Source organism: Pipistrellus hanaki (assembly GCF_964339955.1).
Source record: "Pipistrellus hanaki genome assembly, chromosome: 10".
In the NCBI taxonomy this organism is placed as follows: domain Eukaryota; kingdom Metazoa; phylum Chordata; class Mammalia; order Chiroptera; family Vespertilionidae; genus Pipistrellus; species Pipistrellus hanaki.
In genome coordinates, this window is record NC_140512.1 from 46,938,471 (window position 1) to 46,958,552 (window position 20,082).

Sequence of the window (20,082 nt, forward strand, 5' to 3'; positions counted from 1 at the left end):
AGTTTAAGTACTAATTCAGAATCAATCAGAATTTTAAGACTAGTGCTTACTTGTTGTCTAACATCTATCAGGTAAGATTCATTCTTCACCCTTGAGAATTCTCTATTTGGATTTATTTTTCCTCTTGTTTATATAAGTTTTGATTGTTGATCATTAGTATCATCTTAGAATAGAGTACTCTGTAAGTTATATTTAGAACAGAGAAATCTGAAGAATTATTTTGGATGGTCTGTAATCCTCAAGTGCAATAAGTACTGTCAGTAGGTTTAGTAAATAATGCACCCTTATACATCATTACTTTTTATAGAGCATATACCTTTTGATATTAACAAAAAACATGCCGAGACCGGTTTGGCTCAGTGGATAGAGCGTCGGCCTGCGGACTGAAGGGTCCCGGGTTCAATTCCAGTCAAGGGCATGAACCTTGGTTGTGGGCACATCCCCAGTAGGGGGTGTGCAAGAGGCAGCTGATCGATGATTCTCTCTCATCGATGTTTCTAACTCTCTATCCCTCTCTCTTCCTCTCTGTAAAAAATTAATAAAATATATTTTTTTAAAAAACATTTCATTTCCAATAAAATCAAAGTAATATTTTTTAAAAAATACATTTTATTGAGTTTTTACAGAAAGGAAGGGAGAGGGATAGAGAGTTAGAAATATCGATCTGCTGCCTCCTGCACACCTCCTACTAGAGATGTGTCCACAACCCAGGTACATGTCCTTGACTGGAATCGAACCTGGGACCTTTCAGTCCGCAGGCTGTTGTCTATCCACTGAGCCAAACCATTTTTGGCTCAAAGTATTGTAGTTTTTAATTATTTTTCTCAGGAAGCATTGGTGGTAATGCTTGTTCTTCATGAAAGAAGTTTGCTTACCTGTGCTATAGTGATCTCCAGTGGGGTCAGTTTTTCACCATGTGCAACAGAGATTTGAGGATTAATGTGTGGGAACATAAGACTGGGACTTGTGACATAGACATAGTTGGGATTTAGATCTTTACATAAAGAGTGAACTGAAAGGAAATTTATTCACCAGCATAAAGAAATAACAGTGAAACCTATCTCTTTGCCAGGGTTCCAGATAAGAGTACCCTATATACTCTTAGACCTAGTCCCATAGAAGTGTGGGTTTCCCTGCACCCAAGAAATCAATGTAACAACTGGTACTAGAGGGGTAATAGCATTCAAGGACAGGGCAAAAGTAAATGAAAATCCTCCCTGGCCCATTCAGGTCCCTGAATTCACAGAGAGAATGCCGTCGTGACAAGCTCAAAATCCTAATTTATAAAATATACAAGGAAACTGTCTGTCATTCTTAAGTTAGGAGATTTAGAAACAGCTAAATTAGACTACTAAGAGGAACAAAACTGAACTTCCAGGTGGTCTTCAAATTTTAAAAAGAAGGAAATCGTACCTTTTGCAACAGCATGGATGGACCTGAAGAATATTGTGTTAAGAGAAATAAACCATTCAAAGAAAGACAAATAACATGCAATTTCACTTATATGTGGAATCTAATGAAAAAAATAAACTAACAAATAAAATAGAAACAGACCCATAAATACAGAGAACAAACTGATAGAGTTGGGGGACTGAGTAGAAAAAAAAATCCTCATAGACACAGACAATAGTATGGTGATTGCCAAAAAAAGGGGGTTGTAGGGGAAGTAGAAGGTGGTAAAGGAATAAATTAGTGATAGATGAAGATTTGACTTGAGATGGTGAACACAGAATACAATATATAGATAATATATTACAGAATTGTACACCTGAAACGTATATAATCTTATTAACCAACTAGAGTCCTGGTGCACAAATTTGTGCACCAGTGGGGTCCCTCGGCCTGGCCTGCGGATTGGACCAAAACCAGCTTTCCAATATCTCCTGAGGGATCGTAGATTGCAAGAAGGCGAAGGCCAAGCCTAGGGACCCCACTGGTGCACGATCAGGGCTTGAGAGAGATGTGGGAGGTTGGCTAGTTGGGAAGGGACTACAGGAGGGATCCAGGGCATATCCAGCCTTTCTCGCTCAGTCTCAATCAGCTAGACCCCAGCCCCAAGCTAACCTACCCACTGACTGGCCCCTGGTGGTCAGTGCACATCATAGCAAGCAGTTGAGCAGCCTTAGCATATCATTAGCATATTACTCTTTTTCTTTTTTTAATATATTTTATTGGTTTTTTACAGAGAGGAAGGGAGAGAGATAGAGAGATAGAAATGTCGATGAGAGAGAAACATCGACCAGCTGCCTCTTGCACACCCCTTTCCTGCAGATGTGCCCGCAACCAATGTACATGCCTTTGACCAGAATCGAACCTGGGACCTTTCAGTCCACAGACCGACGCTCTACCACTGAGCCAAACCGGTTTCGGCTAGCATATTACTCTTTGATTGGTTGAATGGATGACCAGAAACTTAGCATATTAGGCTTTTATTATATAGGATGTCAACCCAATAAATTCAACTAAGAAAGAAAAAAAGATAAGTAGATGACAGTTATCATCTATGAAGTATCTTTACTAAGAATGATTGCAAGTTAAATGTCAGGTTTCTGCACCTTCCATTTTACAAGAAACACAGGGAGAGAAGCAACATGAGGAAACAATGTGAACATCTTCTAAGATAAACTCCCTCAATGTCATGGAGATTAAACGGTTGGGGATTTCCTGGCTGATGTGCCTCAGTTTGGAGCATCATCCCGTGCCCAGAAGGTTGCAGGTTCGATTCCCTGTCATACCACATATCTAGGTTGCTTGTTCAATACCTAGTCAGGACCATGTATGGGAGGCAACTAATCAATTTATCTCTCTTACATAGATGTCTATCTTTATATATGTCTGTCTTTATATATATCTCTCTTTCTTTCCCCCACCCCCCTCCTTCTCTCTTCTCTCTCTTACTCTCCACCTTCTTCCTTCTTTGGAATCAATAAAATAAAAAATAAAAAAGTTGTGGATTATTCTACGCTAAATAAAACTAAAGAGACATAACTAAACACAGTGTGTGATCCTGGTTGTGGAGTAGGATGGGGAGAGCTGTAAAAGACATTCTTGAGCCGAAACCGGTTTGGCTCAGTGGTAGAGCATCGGTCTGCGGACTGAAAGGTCCCAGGTTCGATTCCGGTCAAGGGCATGTACATTGGTTGCAGGCACATCCCCGGTAGGGGGTGTGCAAGAGGCAGCTGGTCGATGTTTCTCTCTCATCGACGTTTCTAGCTCTCTATCTCTCTCCCTTCCTCCTCTCTGTAAAATATCAATAAAATATATATTTTTTTAAAAGACATTCTTGAGACTTGGGAAATTTTTAATGTTGACTGAACATTAGATGTTATGGAATTATTAATTTTTAAAGTGTGATCATATACAGGAGATGTTTTTATTCTTGGGAAATACATGTGTAAATATTTAAGAGTACATTATAATCATGCCTACAACTTTCTTCTCCTCTTTTTTGAAATATAACTTCAGTATAAAAATATCAAGTGTGTACAATTCTATGACTTTCTACAAATGTAACTGCCATGCAAATTAAGATACAGAACATGCCAGCCCATTGTAGCTCATGGTTGGTCATAGACCTGTGAATGAGGAGGTCATGGTTCAATTCCCAATCTGGGAACATGCCAAGGTTGTGGGCTCAATCCCCAATATTGGATGGGCAAGAGACAGCTGATCATTGATTCTCATCATTGACTTTTTCTTTCTTCCTCTCCCTTCTTTTCTAAACTTAATAAAAATGTTTTGTTTTGTTTTTAAGATACAGAACATTTCTAGTGTTTGAGAGAATTCTCCTGCTTCTCCTTTCCCTCCCCTCACTCCCTGCAACTTCAATTCAGGACCCACCCTCAAGAGTAACAACTATTCTGACTTCTCAATCAATTTGGAACTTATTGTCAAATAATATGATGGTCGTAGCCAGTTTGGCTTGGTGGATGGAGCATCGGCCTGCAGACTGAAGGGTCCCAGGTTCCATTCCAGTCAAGGGCATGTCTTGGTTGCAGGCACATCCCCAGTGGAGGGTGTGCAGGAGGCAGCTGATCAATGTTTCTCTCTCATAGATGTTTCTAACTCTCTATCTCTCTCCCTTCCTCTATGTGGAAAATCAATAAAATATATTTTTAAAAAATAATGGAAAACAAAACGTGGGGAGAGAAAAAAAAATGATTTTTAATCTAAGTAGAAAGAATTTCTCCTAATAGAGTTAGAAAAATTCAAACAACATGGAATAAAAGAAAACTGGAAAGTTGAAAAGAAACAGTTGTCTCTAGGGAAAAAAGCTATTGAATATATTGATGCTGATTTGAGGAAGTAGCAATCTAATATCTATATATATATAAAAGCCTTTAAAAGTGACCATCGCAACCGAACAGATGACCAAACAGGCTACGTGGGACAACCAGGCCGGCATGGGGGTTAGTGAGGGACGACCAAAAGACCGCGCAGCAGGCTGCGTGGGGCAACCAGGCTGGCAGGGGCGGCAGTTGGGGGTGACCAGGCTGGCAGGGAGACATTTAGGGGCAACAGGCCAATGGGTGGGGGCAGTTGGGGACGACCAGGCTGGCGGGGGAGGTGGGGGAGCAACTAAGCCAGAAAGGGGGGGGGGGGCAGTTGGGGGTGACCAGGCCAGCAGAGGGGTGCAGTAAGGTGTGACCAGGCTGGCAAGGGGACATTTAGGGGCAACCAGGCCAGTGGGTGGGGGCAGTTGGGGGCAACCAGGCTGGTGGGGGAAGAGAGGTTGGGGGCAACTAAGCCAGCAGGAGGGGGCAGTTAGGGGTGACCAGGCCAGCGGGGGGGGGGGGGTGAGTAGGCCGGTGGAGGAAGCAGTTGGGGGTGAGTAGGCCAGTAGGGGGTGTTAATTGGGGTGACCAGGCTGGCAGGGGGGGCAGTTAGGGCGATCAGGCAGGCAGATAGGTGAGCAGTTAGGAGCCAGTGATCCCGGATTGTAAAAGGGATGTCCTGGATTGGAGAGGGTGCAGGCTAGGCTGAGGAGAGACACCCCCCCACACACACCATGCATGAATTTTGTGCACCAGGCATGTAGTCTGTATATAAAAGGCTAAGTGACTGTGTCTGACTGGTAGCTATGACGTGCAATGGCCACCAGAGGGCAGACACTCCAACTAGTAGCTATGATGCACACTGACTACCAGGGGGCAGATGCTCAATGCAGGAACTGCCGAGCTGCCATAATGCACCCAGATCCAGAAAGGAGGGATCCCGATTCTGGGGTGCAACACTTGAGATCCGCCCTTTTGCAATTCAGGACTCCTCAAGGAATGTTGGAGAGCCGATTTCAGCTCGATCCCCACAGGCCAGGCCTAGGGACCCACCTGCTGGAGGAACTCTGTTCACTCTACATACAACCTTCAAGCCTCAGAGCTGCCTCAGGTGTGGCTGGCCAGGGAGGGACCTCGGGAGGTTGGCTCCAGGGCATGTCCGTCCCCACAGGCCACCTTCTAATTAATTTCCTTTCAATGAGCAAAATCCATACACTGGGGCACTGATTTTAAATAAAACCTCAACATATTAAAAAAATACAAATGGAATAAAAAACATCTCAACATGTCAAGGTCATTGCAGCTTACCACAAAGCTGTGTTAAAATGCTTTATGAAAATTATGTTTATTTTCAAAATTTCAATAGATGAGGTAAAAAGTTGATAAAACCCAACTGAATGAAGAGAGAATTAGTGAACTCTGGAAAGCAAAGTAAGTTTTAGAAAATATAAAGAGAGGTAAGTACATGAAGAAGGGAATGAACAATTTCATTATGTGTCTCAAAAAATTTCAGAAAGTGATAATACAAATAAAAGGATAGAGCAAAATTTAAAGAAATGATGGTTACTATTTATGAAAGACATGAGTATAAAGATTTGGGCAACATAAGCCTTAAGTTGGTAAGTAAATTTGAATCCATATTTTTAGATAGAACAAAATGAAAGGATATTGTTTCCAGATCACTTTGGGAGTGGGGGGGTACTTATAAACATTTTTCAATTAGTCGAAACTGGTTTGGCTTAATGGATAGAGCTGCGGACTGAAGAGTCCCAGGTTTGATTCCGGTCAAGGGCATGTACATTGGTTGCGGGCACATCCCCAGTAGGGGGTGTGCAGGAGGCAGCTGATCAATGATTCTCTCTCATCGATATTTCTAACTCTATCCCTCTCTCTTCCTCTCTGTAAAAAAAAATCAATAAAATATTTTTTTTTAATTTTCAATTAGATTATTAAAATAGTTTCTTCATAGCAGCTGAAGAAATCCAGAAGACAATAGAATAATATACACAAAGTGTGATAGATTTCTATAAGTCATTCAGGTAAACTATGAGTTTAGCTAGCTTGGTACACTATGAGTGAATACACTGTAATGACCTTTCCAGGTGAGGAGTTTACCTCTCTCGGGTTATGTTTGAACACAGGAAGGAATAAAAAGAATTAAACCTAAAACTACAAAATTTGTAGAAAAAAACACAGGATAAAATCTTTGTGACTTGGAATTTGCAATAATTTTTTAAATATGCACAAAAAGCACAACCCATAATGAACATACAGTAGTTCCTCTAATCCAAGGGAGATACATTCCAAGACTCCCAGTGGTTGTTGATAAAGTTCAATTTAAATTTGGCACAGTAAGAGATTAACAATTAATAAAATAGAGCAGTTTGCCTGCCCAGTGTTGGTCAGTGTTGCACATTACCCATGAACCAAGGTCCCCAGTACAATTCCTGGTCAGGGCACATGCCTGGGTTGCAGGCTTGATCCCCCATAGGGATGTGTAAGAGGCAGCCAATTGATGTTTATATATATCACCCTTCTCTCTCCAGAATCAATAAAAACATTTTTAAAAATTTTTAAATAAAATATAGCAGTTATAACAAACTATATATATAAGAGCCAAACAATTGGAACAACCAGTCACTGTAATGCACACTGCAGCCAGTCAACTGCCCTGATGGGGGCGAGGCTGCTGGCTGACTTCCCAAGACCCCTTTCCCACCGCCAGCCTGGCCCCGATTGGGCTCCCAGGGGGGCAGGGCCGGCAACCAACCTCCCACAATCCCTCCCCCCAACTGGCTGGTCCCAATTAGGGCAGGCCAACCAGACCCCACCCATGTACAAATTCATGTACCAGGTCTCTAGTATACTATAAAAGTTACTTGAATGTGGTCTCTCAAAGTATCTTCTTGTACTCTACTTACCCTTCTTGTGATGTGAAATTATACAATGCCTATGTGATGAGATCAAGTGAGCTGAACGATGGAGACTTTGTGACAGTATTAGGTTATGTACTACAAGGGTTACTTGAACATATACTGGGACTGTACTGGAATACTATGACTGTCAATAATCTGATAACCAAGATGACTACCAAGTGACTAATAGGAAGGTAGTGTATATAGTGTGTCTACACTGGACTGAGGGATGATGCATTCCCCAGTTCAATGGTGGAATAGCGTAGGATTGCATAAAATTTTATGTTACTAAGAACCACTGCACATTCAAATTTATGAATTGTTTATTTCTGGAATTTTCCACTTAATACCTTTGGACCACAGTTGACTGTGAGTATTTGAAACCTTGAGAAGTGAAACCAGGGAGAAGAGGGGATTACCATATTGATAAACTTGACTTCTAGACTTCATCAAAATTAAAAACTTTTCTTCAAAAGACAGTATTAAGTGAATAAAAGATAAACCACATACTGATAATTTTTGTAAGACATGTATCTGATCAAGAACATGTATTCAGAATATATGAAGAGCTCTTAGAATTCAATTATAAGAAAATAACTCAATTTAAAAATGAGCAAAAGATTTGAACAGGTACTTCACCAAAGATGATACATGGGTGGCAAATAAAGATGCCCAACATCTTAAATCATTAGGGAAATGTAAAATAAAGGCACAAGATACCAGTACACATCTACTTCAATGGCTAAAATGGAAGAATGGCCATACCAATTATTGGTGAGGATATGGAATAACTGCTGGTGTGAAGGTATAATGATACAACCACTTTGGGAAACAATTTGGCAGTATATTAGTAATGCAGTCCCTTTCAAAATCTCAAAAATTCCATCCTAAAATTCATGTGGAATTTCAAAGAATCCTGAATAGCCCAACATTCTTATAAAAGAACAAAGTTGGAGATCTTGCACTTCATGACTTCAAAACTTACTACAAAGATAGAGTAATCATATCATTGTGATAGTGGCATAGATATATAGCCAAATGAAATAGAATAGAGAGCACCGAAATAAATGATGACATATATGGTCAAAGGATCTTTTATGAGGGTACCAACACTACCTAGTGGGGAAAAGAACAGCCAGTTCTACAAATGGTGCTGGAAAACTGAGTATACACATGCAAGAATGAAGTTAGAACCTTAATTTATACCATATACAAACCTATTGCAAATGGATAAAAAATGTAAGAGTTAAAACTAGTACTTTTAAAAGAAAACATTGAGGGGAAAAACATAATGACCTTGAATTTGGCAGTCATTTTTTGGATATGACAGCTAAATCACAGACAACATAAAAATAGAGAAAACTGGGCTACATTAAAATTTAAAACCTATGTCAATCAAAGAATACGGTCAACAGAATGAAAAGTCAATTCAGAAGAGGGGGAAATATTTTCAAATCATATATCTTGACAAGGGGTTAATATTAAGAATATATTTTAAGAAACTCCTACAACTCAACAACAACAGAAACACCAAACAACCCCATTTTAAAAATGGGTAAAGGATTGAATAGACATTTCTTCAAAAAAGCTACACAAATAGCCAGCAAACAAAAATATGCTCAACATTACTAATTGTTAGGAAATGCAAACCAAAGCCACAATGAGATACCACTTTATACTCATTGGAATTGCTACTATCTAAATATGCAAATTAACCACCACTCCATTACGCCCACAAGCCATGCCCACCAGCCAATCAGAGCAAGTATGCCAATTAACCCCAACCAAGATGGCTACTGCCACAGAGAGCAGGAGAGAGTCTTGGGTTTCTCTGGCAATGGAGAAAACCAAGCTTTCCACCTTCCCTTGCCGGCCTAGATCTCCACTCAAGGCTACAAAGTTTCAATTATAAAAGGTAAACAAATCCAGACAGAAATGGCAGCAGCAACCAAGTGAGCAGGGGATTTGGCTCCACTCCAGGCTACAAAGTTTCAATTGTAGGAGATAAATAAACCCCAGATACCAGGGCCTCCACTTTGGCTGCTGGGGGACGTGGCTGGCTTGCAAACCACCACAGGCCCCTTGCTCAGGCCGCCCCATGCCCCAAGGAAACCCACTCCCTGATCCGGGACACCCGTCAGGGCAAACCAGCTGGCCCCCATCCATGCACCAGGCCTCTATCCTTAATAATAAAAGAGCAATATGCAGATTGGCCATCACTCCAACACACAATATGGCTGCCCCCATGTGGTTAAAGATCCTGCCCCCAAGTGGACACAAGATGTTTAAAAATGGTTAAGATGGTTTTATATTACATATATTTTTCCATAATTAAAAAAACTTTTTGCAATTTTGTTTTGTGTTTTCTTTCACTTTTTTATTAAGGTATTATATGTGTACATATCTTACCAATTCCCCCCCTTTCCATACATGCCCTCCTTCTGCAGAGTTTTGCGTCCATTGGTTATGCTTATATGCATGCATACAAGTCCTTCGGTTGATCTCTTATCTCCCCCATATCTCCTTACCCTCGCTACTGTAATTTGACAATCTGTTTGTTGCTTTACTGTCTCTATATCTATCTTTTTGCTCATCAGTTTATAATGTTCCTTATTATCCATAAATGAGTGATAAGGAGGCCTTTCTAATGAGGGTGAGACCTTCATGATAATAGAAATAGTTTGCCTCCCTGATCGGCTCTGCCATGTGAGGATACAAGAAGTCATTTATTGATTTCAGAGAGAAACGTGATGAGGGAATCATGGATTGGCTGCCTCCTGCATGCCACCAACTGAGGATCAAGCCTGCAACCCAGGCATGTGCTCTTGACCGGAATCAAACCTGGGACCCTTTCAGTCAGTGGTGTTTCTCTTTCATTGACTGGCTTATTTCACTCGGCATGTTCTCCAATTCCATCCAGGTTGCTGCAAATGATAAGATTTCCTCCTTTTTTATGGCAGCATAGTATTCCATTGTGTAGATGTACCATAGTTTTTTTATCCAATCATCTGCTAACGGGCTCCTAGGCTGTTTCCAAATCCTAACTATTATAAATTGTGCTGCTATGAACATAGGTGTTTTTGCAATTTTGTAAAAAATTAAACATTCATGTAGCTTATGATCCTGCCATTTACTTCAATTTATCCAAGAGAAAAGAAAACACATGCCAATACAAAGATTTGTACAAAAATTTTCTTAGTTGCTTTATTTATAATAGTCCCAAACTGGGCATAATCCAAATGTCCATCAACAGTTGAATGGTTAAATAAATTGTGGTCTATTCATAGAAAGACATGAATTACTGACACACACAACTGTAGTTTACAAGTATAATGGTGTACTATAACGTACCAAAAGTAGGTTTGCCTGGATCAAAGAAATTTACATTTGTAATTCTAAAAGATTCTTTCAAATTTTGCTTCATAGGTCTAGCTTAATTTTACAATGCTACCAGCAGTGTAGGAGATGCCTGTTTAAGATCACCTCATCAATGGAATATGTTGTCAATCTTTTAAATTTTTGTCAACAAGATAAGTGAAAACTATCATGACAAGTTTGAGTGCTTTTCTCAGTGAGGTTGAACACCACCTTTTCATATGTTTGAAGGCCATTTATATCTCTGTTTCTATGTACTTTCATGTCCTTTGCCCATTTTTTTATTGGGTTAATGGTCTTGACCTCAATTTTTCAGGAGCTCTCTATATATAACATATTCTGTTATATGAGTTGCACATATTTTTCCAAGACAAATCCAAATCTTATGAAAGACTCAGATGCTCACTCTGACATAAAATTTTGGTGAGGAGGATTCATGAAATCTGAAGTCCATGTATGGATTGATGAGGAGCCCACTTTTAAACATGCATGTAGCAATGATCCAGTAGAATGATCCAGGTATTCTACTCCTATTTACCCAAGTGAAAACTTGCCAAACAGGTGTTTAATTGTGGAAAAACATGTAACATAAAGGCGCTTAGTTTTGTGTAATTGAATTTACTATTTTTTCTAATATGTATTCCAGGTTTTATACATCATAATTATAAAGGCCTTCGTCACCTGAGGTTATAAAGGAGTTTGTTTTGCTTTCTTTCAGTTCTTTTATGATTGCCCCTTCCTGCTTTCGACATTTAAATCTTTGATCTATTGATATTTGTAGTTTACCCTAGTATACAGTATGAGGTATGGATGAACTTTTTTTCCCCTAGATTCAATCCAGTTACCCCAATATTAATTATTAAAAAGTTAATCTTGCCCAAACATCATGGCTCAGTGGCTGAGCATCGACCTGTGAACCAGGAGGTCTTGGGTTCGATTCCTGGTCAGGGCATATGCCTGGGTTTCAGGCTCAATCCCCAATGGGGTACATGGAAGAGGCAGCCAATCAATGATTCTCCATCATCATTGATATTTCCATTTCTCTCTCTCTCTCTCTCTCGCGCGCTCTCGCTCTCGCTCTCCTTCCCTCCCTCCCTCCCTCCCTCTCTCTCTGAAATAAATTAAAAATATATTTTTAAAAAGTTCATCTTTACCTTATTTCAGATGCTGCCTTTATTTTATTATAATTTCCTTTATGTGTTGGAATCTGTTTTGGTCTTTTACACTGGTCTGTTGGTCTATTGAACATGAAAGGAGCAAGGAGTACAAAAAAATCAGCCTACAGAAATGGAATAAAGGAGGGAGTGATAACTTTGTTTTGGTGATAAAATAGAAAACCAATTTTTTTCCTGCTGAGGAAATATACATACACCTTGAAATCAACCTGTGCAAGAGAAACATAAGGGAGCATAGCTGTATTTGAAAGTGGCATTACAGAAGTGTATGAGGGAAATTACCAAAGGACCTGAGGGGTAGATAGTCCCAGTTCATTGAATGCTTTAGGTGCCATACAGAATTTTAATTTTGACTTATAAATAGTGGAACAATCGTCAGCAGACTAATGAAATGTAAGATTATGTAAGATTAGAGGCTCCTTGCATGAAGATTCATGCAAGAATAGGCCTTCCTTCCCCCGGCTTCCTTCCGGCCGCCCAGGAGCCTGCAAGCTCTTACTCCCAGCCACCTGGGAGCCTGCAAGTCTTCGCTCCTGGCTGGAGCACCACTCCTGTAGCTTCCTACATCCCCCCCCCCCCCCAGCCCCCTCATAGCATGTGTCCCACCCTGCCCAGCTGCTCTGTGACTGCATATGCAAATTAACCCACCAGCTTTGTTGGGTTAATTTGCATACTCATTCCTGATGGGCTGGTGGGTGTTTTGGAGGTATGATCAATTTACATATTTATCTTTTCTTAGTGTAGATTATATTGGGGGGTGGGTTATAAACCTGAGTTCAATGGGCTTCTCAGCAAACCCTACATGGGCGTCAGGTTACATGGATCCCCACTCCCCAAAATTTCATGTCAGAGTGAGCATGGGAGTCTTTTATCCGATTCTCAGAAGTCTGACACACACAAAAGTTAAGAATACCTTTTAAAACTAAATTAGGGTTGCCAATCAAGTATTTGCATTAGAGTAAACAGAATATGAGTAGTAGAGTAATGAACTGAAGGGAAAAGTGAGCTTTTCCCTTCAGTTCATTATTTCTAGAAGGTATGGCTAATCAACAATATTTATGTTCTGTAAAATTGCTGCAGGCAATTAGTGAATACTGACCCATTTAGTCCTAGGGCAAATACAAGGTTGCTGTTATATAAATGAACCAAAGATGGCCTCTGCATAGTGACCCTTAGGTGGTTTGTGGTTGTGTTGTGTTTTGTTTTGTTTTTCAGTTTGCTGGTGTCCATTAGCATAAAAGCCCGCTGGCTTAGGATACTTGTTTACAATGTAAGAGCTAGAACAAGAAGGCACAGTGTCACCTTTTTCAGCCTCAGCTGGGAAGGTACATGTTGAGCGCTGCTCTACACGTTTGCAAAAGCACTACAAGTATTGATTTGGGGGTTACAAATTTGAGCAGGTAGACAAATCACAAGCGCAGAATGAATGAATAACGAGGATTAACTATACCAATCTCATCTCATCCGCACTTCCAGTGATGAGCCTACTCCTTCATAAAAAACTTTTTCCTTGCTGGGTAACTTTAATGTTGTTCTAAATTTGGCATCATAATTTATTCTAATTATAGGTCCTAATTTGGCTCCCTGAATTATTCTCCCTTTGATATACTATTTAAATTCAGCTGTCTTATATCTACTCTTACTCCATTTTGTCCCTGTAGCATGAAAATTCTTTTTCTTTAGAAACCTTTGGTTTGCTAAGAATTACGTGATTTTAAAAAATGGAACCTTTAATTTTATTGTTATTAACTAACACATCCCCTCTACCTGCACTCCCCTCCACCTCACCACCCTCATCATTAAAACCTGAACTCCATGCCGAGACCGGTTTGGCTCAATGGATAGAGCGTCGGCTTGGGGACTGAAGGGTCCCGGGTTCGATTCCGGTCAAGGGCATGTACCTTGGTTGCGGGCATATCCCCAGTAGGGGGTGTGCAAGAGGCAGCTGATCGATGACTCTTTCTCATCGATGTTTCTAACTATCTCCCTTCCTCTCTGTACAAAATCAATAAAATATATATTTAAAATAAATAAATAAAAAATAAAAATAAAACTTGAACTCCTGCTGCACCACTTTAGTTCTCATAGTGTTTTTCAGTTCTCTTTCAGTTGCATATTATTTAGATTCACTGGAGAAGGGAGCTTGAAGAAGAAAAGGCCGAAATAGGGATGAATTCAAGTATATAAACTCTTTTATCTCTTTCCACTGGTCCTTCCCTCTCCACCCCAGTGCCTTTTTTTACTTCTCCCCAGGTTCGCTTCATTCTGTGTCCAGATTTTCTCAGTGCAGTGGGAAAGATGGCCACTGGGGGCTCCAGATTTCTATCTGCTTGGCACTCTAACTATAGTAAAAAGAGGAACTTCTATGAGCCAATTGCATCTATCAGTTAGGAAAGAACTCTGATTGAGTTTGGGTCATATATCTATTTTCAGATCAATTGCTATTGTCAGGGATACAGGACACTGATTAGCCAGCTTATGTCATGTGTAGCTAGAAAAGTAGTGACCCTTGATTGAGAGCCTCTCCTGGGATTTTTAGGAAAGGGAGGTTCCCTCAGGAAACAGGAGTGCTAGTCAACTAAACAAGTATCAGTTATAGACATAAGACAAGTATTTTTCCCCCTTCTGTGTTTAAGATCAGTAATACATCTCTTAAGGACCATCAGTGTGATTGAATGATTGCACAGTTTTTAGTTTTAAACAATGTTGGATCAAAATTGATTTTGCTTTAAATGTTGACATTATTGTTATTTAGTGGTGGGTACATAGGGATCTGTTATATTTTCTATTCTCTCATGTTTAAAATATTTTATAATTTTAATGAACTAAAATTCATTTTAAGTTGGTGAATAATAATAGATATCTGTCATAATTTCCCTTTAATAGTAAGTTAGCTGTAGAAATTATGTTGTATCTGATATATGTAAGTTATTTTTTTAATGTGATAAACATAATTTATTTCTTTTACCTCATATCATGTAATTATGATATTCTAGGTACCTGCAAGGTGTGGAGTTACAGTCCGGGACAGTCTAAAGAAAGCATTGATGATGAGAGGTCTAATCCCAGAGTGCTGTGCTGTTTACAGAATTCAGGATGGGTATGGTTTGTATGTGATGTGAAACTTTGTTGTGATCTTTACCTAAACCAAGGGAATTGAAAATCAACTTTAGAAAACAATATTACATTATTATTAAGTTTAGCCTAAAGAAATCTTGTGGGCCTTTTGAGGCATTAAAATTAGATAATTTTGTATGTGACAGTAATGTGTTACTCTGATTAAATGGCTTTATTTGAAATACGTGATTCTTAAATTTTTCTAACCATTTATAATGTGACTCTTTTGAATAGTGGACTCAACTCCACGCCCCTATTTTTAATACAAACTCATAGTTTCACAAAAGACTTATCAAATTAACATTTTATATTGAACTGTTTTTCAAACAATCTAAAATTATGCCAAGACACACACATCTTCCTAATTTTGAATCCTGTTTTAAAAATGATCCTTTTTAGGGCATGTTGTCCCTTAAGTACTCGTTTTTTTTTTTGGATAGATATATCCGTACCTGTGATTATTTTATTTTTTTAATTCCAGGAACAATCATTTTCTGCTGATGTGGATCTTTTCTGGAGCTAACTTTAAGAAAAGAGTGCATCTCTTTACCTTGCTGTTTGTCCAAGAATAATACATTTACTTGGTGTAAACTTAAAAATTAATTTATTGCCATCTAAATTTCTAACATGAAAGACCAAGGAGACAAAACTCCCTCACCATTATTAGCCACTCACTAACCAATTTTCATATCTTCAGCATGAGGTATATGAAGATTTTTAGTTATGATTACCAAGGAAGGCTTGTGTTTACACTTTTCAGAGAGAAGAAACCAATTGGATGGGACACTGATATTTCCTGGCTTACTGGAGAGGAATTACATGTTGAAGTATTGGAAAATGTTCCACTTACAACACACAACTTTGTATGTACCTTTACATTTTTTTTGAAATGTCAAAAATGTTTTTGTTTCCCTAACTGGTTTGTCTCATTGGTAGAGCGTTGGCCTGCGAACTGAAGGGTCTCGGGTTCCATTCAGGCCAAAGGCACATTCCCCTGTCTCAGGCTCAATCCCCAGTAGGGGGCGTGCAGGAGGCAGCCAATCAATGATTCTCTCTCATCATTAATGTTTCTACCTCTCCCTTTCTCTCTGAAATCAATAAAGAAATATATGTATGTTCACTGTATATTTATATATTTAAATGTTTATGTTCTGTGAATGAATATTTATTTAGGATATATGAGTGAATAATTTGGGGCTTGATAGTTTACCTCAGTTAAAAATCAGTTCTATTCTTTAAAAAACTTGAATTTAAACTAACGAGTTTTACTTGAGTCATTATACTTTCTTTTGAATTTAAAAAAAAAAGCAGTATATGCTCATTATTAAAAAGAAAATTTAAATGGTACAAAATGTATATCAAGTTAAAAATTGAAAATTCCAGACTAGAAGAAAATTAATATTAATCAACTTTTGTATAGTCTTCCAAATTCTTTCTGTATATATTTATAAACATATATGCTTATACCTGTTTTTCTTCTTTCATTTTCGCTTTCCCCCTCTTTTATCTTCATTATTTCTCACATCTTTTTTTTCTTAAACTAAAAATGGAGTCTTGTTCTTTGCTTCAAAGACATCTTTTTATGTCACTCTTCCTAGTTTTATTTTTATAACGATTGCATGATCAGTAAGAATAGTATAAATTCCATATAATTAACCATCTCTCTAATAATAGACATTTAGGTGTTGCTGTTTTAAAATCTATTATGTATAGGCCTAAACAGAGTCTTTCTGCAAACATCTTGACATACTTGCATACATTTTTTTAAGGTATAAGCTAATGCAGTGGTTCTCAATCTTTCTAATGCCGTGACCCTTTAATACAGTTCCTCGTGTATTAATTAATCGATTGTAAATATCTGTTTTCTGATGGTCTTAGGCAGGGGTCCTCAAACTTTTTAAAGTGGGGGCCAGATCACGGTCCCTCAGAGAGCTGGAGGGCCGGACTATATGAACTACTAATTCCTACTGTAACACCGCGGCTGCGCTCACTGCCCAAAAAACCTGGCGGGCCGGATCAGACTCCTCTGCGGGCCGCATGTGGCCCGCAGGCCGTAGTTTGAAGACCCCTGGTCTTAGGCAACCCTGCTAGCAGTTCTCAACCTGTGGGCTGCAACCCCACAGGTTGAGAATCACTGCTGTAGAGCCTAAGACCATCGGAAAACAGATATTTACATTACGATTCATTAACAGTAGCAAAATTATAGTTATGAAGTAGCAACAAGAATAATTTTATGGTTGGGGTCACCACAACATGAGGAACTGTACTAAAGGGTCATGGCATTCGAAAGGTTGAGAACCACTGTGTTAATGGAAGTTGCATAGCTCTCCTTGAGGACTGAAAGAAGACATTAAAACTCTTTTTGATGACCTCTCCCTTTGGTGTTTGCATTTGCTAGAACCTAGCCTAAGCTAAGTGCGACCAGCATAAAGCCTGAAAAGTGAGCCCTCTTATAGGTGAGGACAGTTCCCAGAGTTTGAGAACCTGTCCTCTAAAAGGGGTAGGCAAAAGCCAGGATTAGAGTGATCTATAAGACAGGAGTGAATCTCTTAATATATATCTGAAATTTTAACCATAGTTTATTTTTTTCTAGATTGATAGTTATTGCTACCATTTCAGTATCAAGTGTTTTTCCATGTGCCTTGATAATTAGTACAGCTGGGCTCTTAAAGCAGACAATTGATGAGATGATTTCCATGGGGGTTTATGCATTCAGGGCTCTATTAGTGGTGAATAATGAAATTAGATATTTCAATAATTAAGGCATCTTCTGATCAAGTGTAAAATACACTTAACATCAATCAGATTTACCATGCAAATAGTTTCATAATGATGAACCAGGAAGTTCATTACTATTGAGTTTTAACTCTGTAGAATTTTGTGTGGTAAGATTTTAGGAATAAAAAAACAATTGAACTTACATTTCATAATGATTACTATTCTTTTGCTTAATTGTTATTCTTAGCTAGGAATTGGATATGGGAAGGTTAAAGAAGACCTAAGTTGCTAATTAGAAAATTGTACTAAAATAGTACCTCAGACCAATGGACACAAAACTCTGGGGAGGGAGGGTATGTATGGGGGGGAGGGGGGGGCAAAGGTAAGATATGTACACAGACAATAATTTAATTTAAAAAATAAGAGAAAAAAATAAAATTATATAGAGGACTAAAAAAATAAATAAATAAAAAATAGTACCTCAGGAAAGTCCTTGATATAGGAATATAATGAAAGCAAACTGCAGGTTAGTTCTGGAGTATGGAAATCCTTTCAGCACTATTGGAAACCTTCCAGTAAATGTTTATTGAAAACCTCCCAGCTGCCAACACAGTATTATATGATAATACTAGAGGCCTGGTGCATGAAATTCATGCATGGGGGATGGGGGTATCCCTCAGCCCAGCCTGCACCCTCTCCAATCTGGGACATCCACTCACAATCCAGGACTGCTGCTCCCAACTACTCGCCTGCATGATTTCCCCTAACCACTTCTGCCTGCCAGCCTGATCACCCCCTAACCACTCCCCTGTCAGCCTGATTGATGTCTAACTGCTCCCCTGCTAGCCTGTTTGCCCCCAACTTCCTTCCTCTGCCAGCCTGGTCACCCCCAACTGTCCTCCCCTGCAGGCTTGATCACCCCCAACTGCCCTCCCTTGCAGGCCTGATCCCTCCCAACTGTCCTCTTCTGCTGGCCATCCTGTGTCCACACATGGGTAGGATCTTTGATCACATGGGGGCAGCCATCTTGTATGTTGGAGTATTGGTAAATATGCATATTACTCTTTTATTAGATAGGCCCTGGTATCTGGGATTTATTTATCTCCTACAATTGAAACTTTGTAGCCTGGAGCGGAGCCAAGCCTTCTGCTTGTGCCGTGGCAGTAGCCATTTCTGTTGAGATTTATGTTCTATAATTGAAACTTTGTAGCCTTAAGCAGAGGCCAAAGCAGGCCAGGGCTGCGGAAGGTTGGCTTCCTCCATCGCCAGGGGCAATCCTAGCATCCTGCTCTCTCCAGCTCCGTGGCTGCCACCATTTTTGTTAGGATTTATGTACCTTCTATAATTGAAACTTTGTATCCTCAAGTGGAAGCCTGGGAGGGCCAGGGTATGTGGAAAGCTTGGCTTCCTCCATCACCGAGGAAACCCAAGTCTCCTTTCTACTCTCTCTGTGGTTGCAGCCATCTTGGCTGGGTTAATTTGCATACTTGCTCCTGATTGGCTGGTGGGTGTGGCTGCTGGTGTAGCAGAGTGGTTAATTTGCATATTGATCTTTTATTAGATAGGATAACAATGAATAAGAAAAAAAGTATCCCAGACTTTGAGTAGAGAGACAGTTGATTTAATAAAATTTTATAAACATTTATAATAATGTATGTGTAAAGTGCTATAGATATACAGAATGGAGACTCCTAACCTACCTTTGAGGGTACAGAAAGTTTCCCAAATGAAGAATATCTAAGCTAAGGTCTAATGGATGAGAGAATAGCAGAAAAGTGTGAAAGGAAGAGTAAGCAAGAAAACATGTTACCTTTTCAGTTTTAAAAAAAATGTTCAGCTCTAACCAGTTTGACTCAGTGGATAGAGCATTGGTCCATGGACTGAACAGTCTAAGTTTCAAATCTGGTCAAGGACACATACCTTGGTTGCAGGCTCGATCCCCAGCCCTGGTCAGGGCGCATGTGATAGGCAACCAATCCATGTGCCTTTCTCACATCAATGTTTCTCTCTGTGTGTCTCTCCCTCTCCCTTCCACTTCTTCTAAAAATCAATGGGAAAATATCCTCATGTAAGGATTAACAACAATAATAATAACAATAATAATGTTCAGAATGGATATCACAAAGTTAGAAGAGGGGGATGTTACAGAATAGCAAGTGTTATGGGTAGAATAAGCAGTCGAGTTCATGAGAGTCCTTGTAAGCCATGTTTAAGACTTGGGCTTTTCTGTAAAATAATTGGAAATTCAGTAATTGTAAGGAGGGGAGAAGTGTGACTAGATATGTGTTTTAGAATAATTAGATATGTCTTTTAGCAATTATTCTAAACTAATATCTAATCACTGTACTCTCCTGAGTGGAAGGGAAAGGGAGAGAGAAACATTGATGTGAGAGACACATTGATTGGGTGCCTCCCGAGTTCCAAATAGAGACAAGAGTAAAAGCCTGGAGAATCCAAGATGGCTGCTCAGGTAAACACCTAGCCGCAGCCGCACACAACAATTTCAAT

At 39.4% G+C, this 20,082-nt stretch overlaps 1 protein-coding gene across 2 annotated transcripts in view; it reads left to right on the plus strand.

Annotated features, from left to right (window-relative positions):
* Nucleotides 1-20,082, plus strand: part of BRAF (B-Raf proto-oncogene, serine/threonine kinase) — a 131,434-nt gene that overhangs the window by 45,271 nt on the left and 66,081 nt on the right. For both annotated transcript variants that reach the window (XM_084896749.1, XM_084896750.1), the window contains exons 4-5: nucleotides 14,736-14,839; nucleotides 15,617-15,719. In XM_084896749.1, the coding sequence (XP_084752875.1) occupies nucleotides 14,736-14,839; nucleotides 15,617-15,719 (207 nt within the window). The remainder of the gene's footprint in view (nucleotides 1-14,735; nucleotides 14,840-15,616; nucleotides 15,720-20,082) is intronic.